The sequence below is a fragment of the Acanthopagrus latus genome, chromosome 2, assembly GCF_904848185.1.
Source record: "Acanthopagrus latus isolate v.2019 chromosome 2, fAcaLat1.1, whole genome shotgun sequence".
NCBI classification, from domain to species: domain Eukaryota; kingdom Metazoa; phylum Chordata; class Actinopteri; order Spariformes; family Sparidae; genus Acanthopagrus; species Acanthopagrus latus.
The window spans coordinates 15,680,551-15,696,704 of record NC_051040.1 but is presented as its reverse complement, the minus strand read 5'-3'; the positions used below and the strand labels follow the sequence as shown (position 1 = coordinate 15,696,704).

The window sequence follows — 16,154 nt, the reverse complement described above, 5'->3', positions numbered from 1 at the left end:
ATACATTAACTCCTGTGTATCCATATAACTGCAGCAGCGATCCATGGAGGTGACCTCCATTGTTGTGTGTTCACGTTCTGTAAATTTGACTGTTGACTGGAGCTAGAGGGGAAATGTACTTTATTTCATGAATGTAACGTTACAGAGAGGAAAATGGAAAAACGAAATGGGGCAAAGTCTCTGATGAGTGCTGAGTTCAGTCAGAGTTGACCTGAACTGGAACACACAGACACATGTTTACAGCTAATGTAGAGTAGTCTGGCTGTTTGGGCAATTAAAACACAAGTGATCCTGCAGTCAAACTCGTTTTGCTGGTAGTGAATATACCATTTAATAATCTCATGTGACTTAGGCACCAATGTTCACCAATGAGGCATGTTATAAAGTTTTCGATGGCTTCCCTATCCTGGAGGTAGTGGCAGGAGACTAATTGAAATGCATGTTACCTTGAGTAAACTTGTGGATTTTTCTGGATTCTTCTGCGTTGGAAACATTTGGGATAAACTCAGTATACATCTCAACAGAAAATTTAACAAAGGTCTAGTCATTTACTTTGTTACTTATTTTGTCTTTTTGTCTGGTCCAACAATGAAGTGACTGAACTGTGACTTACTGTCATCCGATCATGTCTCACACCCATCGTTTGACATTCCCCTGGCATAATTACTCGCTCTGCTTTGATCACGATGATATGTACTGTATGTGTTTCTGCAACAATGTAAATGTCAATCAGTGGATGGACGGATGGGTGTGGTGCAGCATGTCTCCAGATTCTGCCATTCCAGTTTGCAGATGAATGCATGAGCGTGCACGCACTGGCAGTGACTGCAAATGAGAAAAACAGACACAGCTACAGGGGAAAAACAGAGGAAAGGGGGTGAAAAATGGCATCCACTGCAGAAGCTAGCAAGCTAATGGGCTAATAAAGTCCAAGTATAGATTGCCTACTCTTTGGCTGCAGTGGCAAGCAGCAATTGAAGGCACAGGAAGCTAATGGCTAGTTGAGTAAAAGCCACAGAGGAATGCAGCGTGGTAAGTGTGTGTGTGTGTGGAGAAAGACAACCGTCCCCTCCTCTGCTTCTCTGTCCACAGTTGGCACTGCCCATGAGCAGTGACGTCACTCTGTGTGTGTGTATGTGTGCGTGTGTCTGAGGTTATGTGGCATTTTTAGGCCAACAAAAGGAAGTCACAGCCACCCTTCTTGCTCCACCACACCCCAGAGCCCTGCGTGGTTAACGGGGGTGTGGATGCAGGGGTAGGGCACCTAAATTATGTTAACCTGGATTGAGTGATTGCTTCCACAGAAGGGATACATTGTGTTTCTTGAGAGTCTCACAATGGGTGTGGTTTGTAGAGCAGGACCTAAATTTATGCAGACTTGGACATCTGCTTATTTAATCACATACCCAGCAGCGACAGATGTGCCAAACCATCATGACAGTAACCAGTGAGACCCATCAGCAGCAGCAGCAGCAGCAGCCTCTGTCTCGGACAGATGTTGATAGATTTCCTCACAGAAAGGTGTTCCCTCTGTCAGCTCACACTCTGCAGCTTTGTCACATAGGCTTGGAATGTTTCTGAGGAAGGAACCAGGGTTTGTCACACCCATACGGATCCACTTTTCTCCACCCGTCTGTGAACTGCTTGGGCTTGAAAACAAACTCACCCCCCTTTCATCTCCGCTCAGCCGGGCCAAACACAGCTGCGGGGCTTCAGTGACATGGAGAAGAGGAGTAAAGAGGAGGGATTGGGGGGGGGGTCATGGTTTTGACACTGAGGTGACAGGCCACTGGCTACTGGAAAGCTGATAACAGATGAGCACCGTTGCTCTGAAACTTATGATGCGCTTCAGGAGAGCTGCTGTCTCTGCTGAGGGATGAGCAAGCTGTCGGCAACTATACTAAAATGTGAAACTCAGACAGAAGCAGCACAAACAACAATACAGCAGACTCTCACTTGTCACCATGCAAAACAAGAAACAAGAGTACTTTGAGAACACACCTATTCTCGCGCAGCTACTCCTCTTTTGTGTCAAGCAACAGCCTGAAGCACATGAGAGCAGAGAAGTCACACCACCTCCAAATATTCACTGCAGAAATCACATGTTCAGTTTAAACACTGTGTGAATAGGGAGCATTTGTCATGTGCCTTACCATAAAAAATATTAACTTAAGGCCTTTGATTTCCCTTTGAAATGCTTAAAGACCTTTTAAAACAACTGAATGACCGCCTTTCAAATCAACACAAACTGCACAAAAACCAGCTTGAATACCTGCGGTCATCAGGGGTAAAATGGGCTGACATCAACAAACCACTATGTCCTCCTTTTGGTGAGATAATCGAAGCCAAATCTCCCTCCACCAATGACCTACTTCGTCTTCAGCAGCAGGATTAAAGGAAAACTCTAGTGTCTTACCTCATCGTCTGGTCAGATGAGGATGATCGATCAGCAGGAGTAATTATTACACGAGGGCCAGACACATAAAAGAGGAACAGAAACACATTACTGTCAACATGATGAAAACAACAGGAAACCAAAACAAGTAAGGGAAACATTTATTATGTGAATTAAAAGCCGGTGATAAACAACTGAAATGATGAGGTGACATTTGAGATCTAATGACACCTGTGTTTGACACCTGGCTCATCCGGTTTTAGGATCTGCCAGAGATAAATTGTTTTCTCAAGATAGGGAGACCCTGTAACTTGTTTAGACATGTCACATTTTACAGGTTCTTTAGCATGGAATGATTATATCTTTACATTTTTCCCCTTGAAAAAACATCTTAGACAACCAAGGAACTTATTTTTATACCAACATGTGGTGCCAGACTAATCAGATAACCCTCGAGGATTGATTTAATATCTGATACTGACGTTCAGGGACCACAGGTGTGCTTGTGTTTGGACCACTGGTAGGAGTTTTGGATCAGAATGGGCTAGGGTTAGCTGGTTAGCATACTAATTTCAGTGGATATCTCTGCAACACAATCATACATCATAATAGCAAAACTGCCATTTCTTCACATTCTGTTAATAAGTTTAGTGCATTTCTGAATGTTTTCCACTAAAATTCATACAAATACCCCTTTTAATGCACTTGTATTGGCTGATTTGCAAAGTTCAGGTATCAAAACTGTCATTATGTAGAGTACAACCTACCAGATTTCCCTAGACCTATAAAACAGTGAATATGCTTGGATTTAGCTAAATACTGGCAATCTATACACATTCTTTCATGGCACTGATGTCATTTCTGTAAAGCTGTTTCACAAAAAAGTTTCAATTAAGTTTGCCAACTGTTAATCACAGACTTGATGTTCGCTTTTTTTGAGTAGAAAGTTTCTGGACAACAGCGTGTGCACAAATGTCTGTGATAAAGCGTGCGTGATGATGCTGCAAAAGTATCCAAAAATGCATGCTTCAAAGATTGCATGAAAGTTAGTCTTCAAAGGCTGAGCATGACTGTGTTTCCCAAATGAATTGGTGCTGGGGTGTTTTTTTTAGATTTACAATGGTTGATTACAGCATCAGTCACTTGTTGAGGAATTTGGTTTAACTGAAAACAAGGAGTTGCATCAATACGGGGCATAAATTATTACTGGATGATATATTTGGAAATGTAAGTCTCCACAAAGAGAAAACACCCTCTCCAGTAATTAGTCAGGAGTGGCAGCCAGTCCAAATAATTCATGATGTTTGCCGTTTACTGATTCTTTTAGTTCTTCAGAGGCAAAACAGTTTTCATTACTCCAAGCTGATTGTCCTGTAAAGCTTACTGGCTATGCTACAAATATTGATTCACGACTTAATCACCATCTACTCAGGACCATCACTGCTCTATCAGCTGACAGAGCAGACTGTGCTGATTTGCAGGTCAAGGAACTGAAATATCATTATAGCCTGTGACTGTTCATTTACAATGACCTAAGGAACAGCAGTAATGTTGCAGCTGACAGGCTCTGCTTTAGTGTTCCCTGCATATGGACAATATATAATGTATGTGCTGCATGGTACTGCTGCTCTTTAAAACAGGGTTGGCATTGGTACACATCAGTCCAGATGCACTTTGAGTAAAATTGCTGTGGCAGGATGACGTGCAAATAACCCTCCTGTGCACTGTTGTGTTGACAAAGCAAACAAACGAATGGATAAATTAAACTTCCACAACCACAACTCTCCAGAAAATTTCTGCAAAGTTAGAGCTGAAAACATCTTATTACATAGATGCAGAACATGTGATCAGCGTTAAATTCCTATACTGTAATGGCTATTTTTCTTGTGGTTCATCTCTTGACCTACATGCCGAGGTCCTCTACCAGTCATGCTGTCAGCGCAGCCACAGGCCGCAGGGAGGATGGTAGCATCGCTCCACAAGGCTTTCCCTGAGGAATGTTAGCCACTGCTGACTGTGCCACCCATCCACACCACTCACTTTCCTGCTGGGAGACTTTTACACTTTATTTGTATGTCAATCTAGGCTGATGTCAGGGTTTGGTGTTGTTGGAACAGGAACGTGTTGCTTTATTTGTTAAATGGGTTATAGGGCTTTTATTAGAGCAGGCCAAGATTATACTTCCATGCAGGCCAGTTCAGCTAAAAATGGAGTTTAATTTTGAAATTACAGGTTACAGTTTATACTGTTTTACTAGCAAGGTTTTCAGGTCCCTGTCTGATATGTGTTGATACCTCCACAGAGGAATATCACCACAGAAATGTGGATTAAATTTTCCAGTGAGCTAAAACAGTCAAATGTAACACATGTGAATATCATACATGGAAAAACAAACACTTGAACTTATCACCAAGATGTAAAATCTTAAGTAGCTCCACTAAAAATGAAGTGACAGAGATCCTTAAGGTGAATTTCAGGGGCATATGATTTAATTTACTGGTTACTAAAAGAAAACACGACCAACCACATTGGAAATAAACTTTGAGGCATGCAATGTGGATTTAAAATAGGTCCATTAAGGAAATCTTTCATGGTTTTTGGTTAAAACCAATGCAGTAAAAAATACTTATATTAAGATCTATTCATGCACATATGTAACTCATATATCTAAGAATACAGCACTAGTGAAAGAGTAAAAGGGCACATTTGGACACAGAATTGGACAAATGAAAGCTTCTACCAAAGATTGTTGTACTTGCGTTCCCTTTGAACTGAAATTTATGTTTTTAATCAAATATAACCATCCAAACAAATTAAAAAATATTCAGCGCTCTCCATCTCTGTCCACTATCTATGAGAGCTATCCTCACCTCCCACTTTCTCCTCCAACACAGCACGCCTCTACGCAAACACCACAGGGGAACAGCTTCAGCGAACCAGGTGTTTCAGTGTCACTGCAGCCTCGAGAACACCGTGTCAATAGACTGATGTGGGATGTGGGAGCTCATAAGATAGGGACGTGCTTGGAGCTAACATACATGGTTTCCAGACATGATAAGAAACAGATGATCTGTGTTTGATACAGTCAGAAACAGGAAACAAAATCCCTTTGATGCCACCGACAGGCACTCCGGACTGTGGCAGAGCTAGGCTATACATCAGTTGATGTTGGTGCAGATGGAGGCTATCATTTGGGTGAATATGTAAGCTGATAAGTGGGTGAAGAAATGCCAGTGTAAAAAGGCCACAATAGATTTACATGGTAGATGAAAGTCATTTTTCAGTTTGCACAATGATGAAATGATATACCGGTTAGACAATATGTTGCCTGATATTAGCTGACATATTGTTATGGACATATATGTTTTTTTCTGATATTGTAGCTTATAATGCAGATGCTTGGGGTCATTATATAATTATCATATTCCTAGTTAAGTTGAGCGATTCAATGCATTGATGTCATTTTGGAAAAAACTGTTATTGTTAAACTTTAAAATATCCTGCATCCATTACATATCTTTGTCCAAAATATGTGATAACCACATTTTAAGTGTCATTGCAAGAAGTGTCTGTACCAGAAGTTTTTTTTTTCTTTATATTTGAATTGGCACAAAAAAAAATTGCGAAACATCCTCTAATCTAAACCACTGAATAGATCGATTGTCAGCGTCTCCCAAAATGACATATAATCACTGCTGCCAAAACAACACAAGCGTTGAAGTGTACCAGTAATATACATTAGCAGATATGTATCGCCAGTCGCAATTTTGTTAAGGTAAGGTACTAAAACCACTTGGTGAGTTTTAGGTGAGAAAATTACTTGGTTAAGCTTAGGCAAGAAGACTGTTTGGTTAGGTTTAGATAAGAACACCACTCATCTACGTTTAGGTAATAGAACCCCTCACTGCTAAACAACCATAAATATGAGTAGCATTAAGCCGCTTTCATTTTTGACCTAAACTGACGTTTTTTCCGGTGAGGACAGGCTCAAATGCATGTCAAGGTCACAGTTCTTTGATAAAACACTATTTTTTTTGTTTGTTTGTTTGGGGGATTTCTGAAATGATGATCCTAAAACATATGCATCTGATAAAACTAAATAAATAAATAAAAATAAAAAAATCCAGCATTGCTCAGGCTGGGGTATGAGAGGCTGTGTAAATCCCTCACAGCATACACATGTCGACACACGGAGCCAGGACTGCTTGTTTTACGACTGCTCCTGAGTAAATAAGTGCGACAGTGGGGCGAGCCTCTGCAGGAGCTCATGCAGACCATCCGGCTGCAGCCCACCAGTGCGATCCAGCTCTATCGTCGTGGTCCAGAATAGTTTAGTGTGGTGAGTCTTGGTACCACTCTTGCATAACTATAGAATTACAGTGCGCTGCTGCCGTGTCCCGTGTGGACCTCAGTGCCAGGCTTTTCAGGGATTTTCGTTTGCAGAACGAAGTGTTCCCTCTGAGCAGTGAGAGTGTCGGTTATTAAAATAAAACCTGCACCCTCATCATCGGCTCGCAGACCAGCTTACATTTTGACTTGTAGCCAAACAGACGTTTGGATGCGTTTTAATAGCTACAGCTACATGACCTTAATGGTTAAAAAAAAACACGATTTAAAGGGACGGTTTTGGCTTCGTTTTGGGTCAGGAGGCAATTATACGAGCATCACCGGAGTCACGCAACATCCCACATGCGGTGTCAGATGTGGTACTCACCGTGGTTGAACATTACGGACCGATACCGGTGGTTGCTGGACGAATTCTCCATCTCTCAAAGTTTCAGTTAGCGACCTCCTCCTTCTTCTTCGTCTTTTTCTTCTTCTTCTACTTCTTCCTCCTTCTTTCCTCTTTTCTCTTCTTCTTCGGTATTTCCTTAATTTCCTCTCTCAATCCGTACACAACTGACAGGCTGTGTGTTTGTGTGTGACCGGACTAACCCGTCCCCCCTGTGCGTGCGTGTGTGTGTGTGTGTGTGTGTGTGTGTGCGAAGAGACAGAGTGAGAGTGTGTGTGTGTTTGGTAGAACCAGCAGCAGCTCTCTCTCTCTCTCTCTCTCTCTCTCTCTCTCTCTCTCTCTCTCTCTCTCTCTCACACACACACACACACGCGCGCGCGCAGCCGTCCAAAACCGACGAGCCAGTCAGCCCGGTGACGTCACGAGACACCAGCAGTTGCAGCAGCGGCGTCGGAATGAAAACAATCGCACGTGGATGGGATGGGAGAAGGGTCACGTGCACCTGCAAGAGAAAAAAAATGCGCCATTTTTAAATTTAACTTATTTATTTTTAGCGAACATTAGAAATGGTGGTAAGCGCCAAACATTGATAACGTTTTATTCATGACACTGTGCTTCTTTTTGTATTTTATTGAATTTTTAAAAATCATTTGTTTCATAGCACTTGTCCTCTCAGAGCTCTTGTAAATGAGATGTATCAAGTATCAAGTCAGTGATAGAATGTTGCAAAATACTTTTACTAAAGTATTTGTTCAGAACTTGTAAGTACACAAGTGCACATTTGACAGATGTAGGTACTTTGTATTTTGAGATTTTACATACTTGAGTAACAGTAAATATGTCCTGTTAAAAATGGAAATACTCAAGTAAAATACAATACTCAAAATTGTAGTTAAGTACAGTGCTACAGTGTACTTACTTAGATATCATCACAGCATTCAAATGTTAAAAAATACTTCTACATAACAATTCTTTAGAAATGTAATCAAATAATAGTATGATACTAACAGGGGAGATTATTTTACTCATACTCAAGGTTTAATTTAGCTGCCAATACCCCTATACTTATACTTAACATCAAGGTCATATTTGAGTACAGTGGGTATTTTAAGCACTTGAGTGGAGGATCTGAATATTATTTCCAGCAGTTGTAGAATGAGTGTTTTTGAGTTCAACTTTATAAGATTCTTCCCCTTATTTCACCATAGAAATGAACAGCAGAGATATATGGTGACACCTGGTGGTCAGTTTGGTAAAACACCTCTAATGAATTCACTTATTCTTCTCCAAGCACCCACCTCAATGACGCCCACACATCTTCTCTTTTGTTAGGTGCTCTTCATGTGTGAAGTCAGTGAATGAGGGAGAGTTTGCACATATAATTGGAGCTGTCATACTCTGTGTGCTTCAGTTGTACAAATATAGAAGAGTAATGACAAAACTGTGGCTGTTTTTGTCAATGAAATGGAAGAGCAACTGACAAATATATTCATTAATGAACAGACACAGTTAGGTTGTTTTAGAAGCAACAGTTTTATTTTTAGCTGTGACAAAAGGAAAAAAAAACAGTCGCCTCCTCAGAGTCTAAATGTTCACGTTCAGGATTAAAGTGCAGAATTGTTTTCACAGCTTGTGTAAAATAAAAAAATTAAATAAGACAACAACAAAAAAAAAGAATAAAGAAATATACTATTAAAATATCAAAACTGACAATGGAGATCAGGAAAATATAAATATAATACAGAACAAGATGAAATCTCATACAACGTAGTATCAGCAATGATATTCAATCCACTTGAATCAGGCTTGCACTTATGATACATTAAAAAAGGAAATCAGTTCACGTTTTTCCGAGTCGTTGGCAAGGCTAGCTTACAACAAAGGCACAGCATTGTTCAGAGGTAACGATCCTTTGCAAAGAAGTGCTGCGGCGACATTCTCATTGATCATCGACACGTTCTCACAGACACACCTGACATGCTCGACATGGCTCAGACAGGAATGGAGACAGAAACATGGCAAAGCCACTCATGTAAAGTACATGCCCATGGACGAACACATCAACCAGGAGGGGCTTGTTTTACAGAAGCATATTTTGTGTTATTGGTAGCCTATACAGTGACAGAAGATTTACATGCTGTTTGAGTCTCACTATTACTGTTTGAATGCTGCTTTTTCTATCAAGCTGCTGAGTGAACTGAATTGTGAAGAAAGCTCCAGAAAAGTACGGCCCTGAGCCAAAAGAGTATGACGAGAAGGTGAGAGGTGAGACAGGCCAGTTTTAAGTGCTCTATTATCAGAAAGACCAGCAGTGGCTGCAGCCTCTGTGGGCATCACATATGAAACCAAGCAGTCAGTAACAACACAGGACATCATTCACAAAGGACCAGTCTGTAGGCAGCAGGCAGAGCTGGAAAATCACATCCTCCTGGTAGCAAAGACTCGAAAACTTTATAAGTGGACATCATGGTACTTAACATTTTGGAGTTTTGTGGTGAAAGCTTGAAAGTATAGCCACTACTTCTATAGATATGTGACCTTATGTACAAGATCACAGGTGGATCAAACAGGCTCCTGCCATAAAACTTTAAAAATGCATCTCAATAATGACAAACTTTGCTATCAAGAGGATGAATTTTCCAGATCCCATCTATTTACAGTTGAAAGGCTCTATCAGTGTCTTGCATTCATATATCAACCTGAACCGACATAATTTATTTCCTTGTCACAAGTTAGCCCAAGAGAGGAAATTAACAAACATGGCCTCAAACAGCCATTTGGTAATATAGTGCAAATTAAAGTACTCAAATCCATACAAAAAGATTTCAGTGGTTATATAAAAAAACAGAAGCTGTGTTTCTTTTTTTCTCATTTCTTCTTAGCCTGGCTTTTTTTGTCTTCTCTTTTCATTCTGTTTTCTTATTTAAAATGACATAATTAAGAGACCAAAACAGCTTGATCTAGAAGCTCAGCAGACCTAGCTTGTACATCATGCAACTCGTGAAAAAACAACAGCAGGAGATCTTTAAAAATTTGTCTAGAGACAGAAAATGCATGTTAGAAGGTGCAAGAGAGAAATTTGACAGTGGAAGAGATAATTTCTGAGGAGTGCGCATATTTATGCAATGCACGCAGACAAGAGGTAAGGACATACAAACACTGATATTTACAGCGAGCATTTACATGTAAACAAACAGTGGTGTCATCCACCGGAGGAGAGACAGACGTGGACAGACAGCTGACATGATGAGGCAGTTCCTGGTGATGTCATTCCCACACCTGAACTACTGTACAGTACATGAGACAAGATTGATTGCCCTCAAAATTCTCACATCACATGTTATTATCATAATATGCAGATTTAGTTCAGCAACTTTGATGTCATTAGATAATCCAGAATTACTCCAGCACACATCTGTGGGTACATTAAAGGAGACATATTTCGCTTTTTCCGTAAGTTTATTATATACTGTAGGTTCATGTGCAAAAAAGATCTTGTCAGTGGTCCGCCTTTAATTCTGCGTCTTTGTGACATCACAATACGTCACCATGTCACACATTTGCATAATTTATGCCTATACTAACGGTAGCAGTGTAGCTAATTAGAAGGTGTCAACATGACAAAGTCGACTGGAATTTTGGGCTCAGACGTATGTGAGATGACCAATTGGGGGAGACTGGATATTTGGGAGGTGTGTCTTAAAGACACAGGAGCTAAAACAGAGAATTTCTGCCAGAGGGGGAATACAGAGCTGCAGCACTGGACACTGACAAAAAAGTGTGGCAAAAATAAAATCATTAGCCTGAAAATTAGCATAATATGTCTCCTTTAAAAATTCCAAGATAACCAATAAAATGTGTAGAAATACTTGTTGGATGGAGGGAAATGACAGAATGTAACATTTACTGGGCTTGAACTGAGGGTTGGAGATATTTATGGTGATAAAATTCCTCTTATCTTGTTGCTAAAAGATTCAAACTTGCCACAGTGGTGACAATATTGGAAAAAAAAACACCCATAATGCTTTCTGCTGTGCCATGTTAACTGCAGTCAAACTTTAACTCCCCTTAATTTCAACTGGTCGGCCAATAAAAATATGGCAATGTAGCGTACGTATATAAAATATGTCTGTACATTTACAATATTTAAAACATTTACAATGTCGCCAGCTATGTACATCGGTATGTGTTTGAACGTATAAGATGCCACGTCAACATGAATGAGATAACTGCTCTTAAAATCATGTGAGAACGTACCAACTGTGTGTAAAAGATGTGTACCTCAGTGTTGGGTCAGTGCTACACAATAGATGAGGGAGAGGGGCAGCGCCACACACACGTAAGGTCTAGTAGTTCATGACCAAATGAGGTCAGAGCGACACGATGAACCAGGATTTGACCTGACAGCATTATTTACAGTCATGCACTCTTCTGTGAGCTATTTAAAGCTGGAAAAGGTTTTTGTTTGACTTGTACAAGTGGACAGCAAGTTGAACACTACCAATCGACGGGCCCCTCTCCTTTAATATCCAAACCAAAAGCAAAAAGATCTATCAAAACTCACACAGAAACACCTGCAAACACATACTGCACAATGTACTCTGTAGAGGCCCAAGGTGAGGAGGCTGAAGGTTTGCCTCTTGCCTTGTTTTCTGGACTACTTTATCCACATGAATATACACACTACAGTAAGTACAGCCAGTATTCTTGAATGGAATGAGCACTAATGTTAAATCTATTTGATCTGAACGTTGGATCTAATTGCATATGACATGTTCTACTTTAGCTCCAGGTGCAGCAGAATCAAGCTATCGTAGTTTATGTCTCTTGATTTGACTGAATGTGTGTGTGTTTGTGTGTGTGCAGCTCGCACAGGTGGCTTTTCGGATCCACATTTTCCCCCTGAGTCTACTCGCCTGAGCCAGACTATGCCAGCAGCTTTAAACATGGAGGAGTATTAACACGTCTCCTCCAGGCACTGCACCGCCCGAGGCAGGCCGTCTCTGCCCTTCTGGGGTTAACTCCTAATTTTTCAACTCCTCCAGTCCAGTCCAGTCCAGTTCAGCACTACTCCGGCTGTTCGGGGTGGGTGTGCAGGCCGTTTTCAGGGCGTGTGATTCTGTGGTTCACCCAGAAGGCCTTGTGCAGCTGGTCCAGTTCTGACACCAGGGGAAGACCAATGTCCAAGTGCATCTTCAGGTTCTCAAGCCACTCCTCCAGCTTGGAGAAAGCAGGCCTAGAGAATTAGAAAGCAGTTAAGAAAAGTTTAAAAGTTTTGTATTTCTTTTAATTCAAGGCAAAACACAATTAAAAGTAAATGTTAGGGAACACAGTTTCAACTGATTTAACCACTGAACTTGAAAACTCAATGTCCCCAGACTCCCTTAAACAATTGTATGACTTTGAGATTTGTTGAGAAAGGAGGAACTTCAGCTTCTTCCGTGAAACACTGTCTCAGCACAATTCTTAATTATCTGGACATCTTGTAAATTCAGCAGATGTTATAAATAAAAATATCAAGTCCATTCGTCCCAGTCATGCCAGTTGTGAATTGATGGATGCTACCAAGGACATGTTACTACCTAGGATTACCAGACTCACAGTCCTCTTGCCCAGCATTATATACAGAAATAAAGTTAGATAGGTGAAATAAAGGTGTAAGTTAGGTGAACTGTCCCTTTAGGTAACATTTTGGAGTGAATCTGTGGAATATGTCTAACCGTTTGTCTGCATCAAGCTCACAGCACACAGCAGCCATGGGGAAGAAGGCAGGGGGACAGTTCGGGGGACAGTAGTGCTCCAGGAAGCCGGACACATTCAGTCCGAAATCCATCGCCCTGGGGAGGTAGTCTGGGTCTGCGTTCACCCTGCCAATTATCTGCAGAGAGCAAGATAAACACAGAGAGATAAAGAGTAGGTCGAGTTAAAGATAGAGCTGTCAGAGCAAAGAGATCCTCCGGTGCCAATCTGGTAAAACCAGTAAACCCTCCAAACTGAGGCCGATCGTTCCCAACTGACCACAACTACCGTTTGTCTGCCCGTCCGCAGCCACATGAAGACAACTTTGCTTTTCTGCTCTCTCTAATCACTGTGCTATTCTCTGGCTAATGGTGCCCATCTGGGGAAGTCATATTCTGAGTGACTGAACTAAACTGTTAAGCCTGAACTATGCGGATGGTGTGTGGCCAGGCTCAAAGCTGACCACACTCTGGGGCTGGGCTTTCATTCAGAAAACAAATATCTTTTGCTTTGGAGCACGACTTTTTCCCTTGTAAAACAAAATGAATGTTTCACACATGTTGGGAGGAGCTGAAGTTTTGGCAGATCACTGAATTGTCTATTTTATTTAGCGGAAAACATGTTCGAATTAGAGGTTTTGTATGTTGAAACCAGAGCAAAAGAATCCTAGTCTTGTAGTTGAACCTGTGCTGGGAAAGGATTATATGATTTTAGGTGGAAAAATATGACCAAATTCAGCGAATATTAAGACTGTTCAATCATCTCAGAGTCCAGAGGGGTTGAGAGGATTAAAGGATTAAATGTTAAATTTGCAAGGAAAGCAGTTTTTCAAAATGACAGGTGAGCATACTTTTCAGCTTTTGAAGCAATTTTAGTTTCACTCATCAAACAATAACTTATCTGAAAACCTTGGTTTGTCTGGGTTTTAATTAAGAATAGGAGCCACTCACCTCACAGAGCATGATACCGAACGAGAAGATGTCTACTCTCTCATCGTAGCTCTTCCCTGTGAAGGAAGAAGACCAAAATTAAACTGTTAAGTTAAAGAAAATTGGTATTAAGTATCTTAGGAAAGTGTGAATGGGTTTAAATGATTAAATCACTGCCTTGATATTATCGAAAAGGAGCAAACAATGAAGTGTCCCTTTAGATCATACCGTGGATCATCTCAGGAGCCATCCAGTAAGGGTTTCCAACCACCGTGTACCTCTTCCTGCGGTCAGGCCTCTTGAGGCCCGGCAGTTTACCCTGCGACAACTTGTCCTCATGCTTGTCATCCACCATGAGGCGAGACAGCCCGAAGTCTGCCACCACCACTGTGTTGTCCTACGGGAAGAAAATCAAACATGTTGTAAGGCGAGACGATTTTATTTCTATCATGCATATACATGCATTCATAGATTTACAATTCAAAGGTGCAGAAGAACAGTCAAGAAATACAAGAAACACATAATTTTAGATTACATTAGTGTCTTGAGGGGCTTGTTTACAATAAACAGGAAGATTATTCCAGTTCTGGGTTGCATGATAAAAAATGACCCTTCACCATTTTTCGTTTGAAACATAGAGTGATAAAAGCTGTAACTGTAGTGTTAAAACTGTGTTAAGATCATTTGGAAAGCTTGACATTTCATTTAGTTTGACATTTCAGATGTGAGCTCTGCAATACAAACCTCTTGTTTTCATGTGACACATGTACAATGCTTTCTTTGTTTGAGTAAGCTGGAAGTTTCCGCTGCAAGTTACACATGTGCAGCATGTTTTAAGAAGGCTTAGTCTGTTAATACTAACAAAGCTCTCCTTTGTTTTTTGTATCTGCAGATGACAGTTGCCCAGTTGTGAATCCTCAATGAAAAACATGCCGTATATGTACAGGTATGTCCACACACACATGCATATGACTTCTTACCTCTCTGACAAGACAATTGTGGGAGTTCAGGTCCCGGTGGATGATGTTCATGGAATGCAGATATGTCTGAATGACAGATAGGAGAGGGCAGAAAGGCAGGGAGAACAGAAAATAAAGAGAAAAAAAAATAGAAGCTTTCAGTGATAATCTCAAACCCACGCCAAGAGGAACAATCCTGCCTTGTTTCATCTCAAGTAGCTGCTGTTGTTAACACAATAATCCAGTCACGCACGACATTCATCATTGTACTCATTTCATGGGAAACATTAAGTGCCAATGGTCTAATCCTGCAGGAATTCATGCTGTAATTTCCTTCGAGGGGGATGGAAAAGATAGTGACATTATTAAAGGAGGGTTGTAGCTCACTCACACCACCACTAGAGGGAGACATCAGTAAAGATATCAAGAAGCAATGCAGCTTCTTTTACTGCTGCACATAAAGGAATTTCACAGTCTGAAGAGGCTTCGTATGTGTGGAGAAACGATTACAATAAAAATCTCTTTTTCAGTCTTTCAACTCACCATCCCAGCAGCGATGTCATTGGCAAAACTAACCCGCTGGTTCCAGGGATAGTTGCAGTCCTGTGAGTAATAATATCACAGTTAAATGTCATTCTCTTTACGTGCTGATGATGACTCATTACATCTGCAAACTACAAAGACTCCACCTGAGGCAAGACCAGACCATCTCCTGAATTACTATCAGGTCCACCGTATGCATTCTGAATAATGAACAGGAGGCAGACAGACTCATATGTCTGCAGGCTCTCACCATTTTCTTGATGATTTCCCTCAAGGTGCCTCCCTTTATGTACTCCGCGATGAAGTTGAGTCGTTTGTCCTTGTAGAGGACTCCGATGAACTTGAGCACGTTGGGGTGATCCAGGCAACGCATGACCTTCACCTGATGAAACAATGTCACACAGTTTTTATACTTCTGAAAGCTGAGCTGAGATGTTTGCTCGGTTGTTAGAAAGAACAGTGCCAAACAAAGATACATCTTGGATCTTGATTAATCATTAGTTGCAGCCCTACATGTCAGTGGTATCAGTATTTTCATTTTGCTAAGAAAGCTTAAGAGCTTATTTCACAATATGTTGACCTATCCTCTGAAATTAACTGAATTTGATTATTAGGGGGTCTCATGACGCATGGTGGCAGTTTAAGTGTAGCATTTCTTTTCCTCAGAGGCTGTGGGGCAAAGCTGTCCATAACGTCTAGGACAAGTAGTGTTCAGGGTAGTATGATACCTCCTAAAACATTTCACTCACTGACAGCCAGGCTGTGAGGAGGAGGAGGAGGGTCCTTATTACACACACACATAAACCTGAATTACTACCCTTCAAGTCTCATGACGTCTTTGTCTGAAATGTTAAGTG

General features: G+C 41.0%; 2 protein-coding genes across 4 annotated transcripts in view; both read right to left on the bottom strand.

The window, feature by feature from the left end:
* Window positions 1–7,425, bottom strand: part of sept4b (septin 4b) — a 47,976-nt gene extending 40,551 nt beyond the window's left edge. The window contains exon 1 of the mRNA XM_037084411.1: window positions 7,110–7,425. The gene's annotated coding sequence lies outside the window, so the exon portion shown is untranslated. The remainder of the gene's footprint in view (window positions 1–7,109) is intronic.
* A 1,211-nt stretch (window positions 7,426–8,636) lies between these two features.
* limk1a (LIM domain kinase 1a) overlaps window positions 8,637–16,154 on the bottom strand; it is a 51,819-nt gene continuing 44,301 nt past the window's right edge. For all 3 annotated transcript variants that reach the window (XM_037073863.1, XM_037073870.1, XM_037073876.1), the window contains 7 exons: window positions 15,548–15,679; window positions 15,298–15,357; window positions 14,776–14,841; window positions 14,024–14,192; window positions 13,817–13,872; window positions 12,848–13,005; window positions 8,637–12,363 (listed from right to left, as the gene is read on the bottom strand). In XM_037073863.1, the coding sequence (XP_036929758.1) occupies window positions 12,195–12,363; window positions 12,848–13,005; window positions 13,817–13,872; window positions 14,024–14,192; window positions 14,776–14,841; window positions 15,298–15,357; window positions 15,548–15,679 (810 nt within the window). In that variant the 3' untranslated portion in view covers window positions 8,637–12,194. The remainder of the gene's footprint in view (window positions 12,364–12,847; window positions 13,006–13,816; window positions 13,873–14,023; window positions 14,193–14,775; window positions 14,842–15,297; window positions 15,358–15,547; window positions 15,680–16,154) is intronic.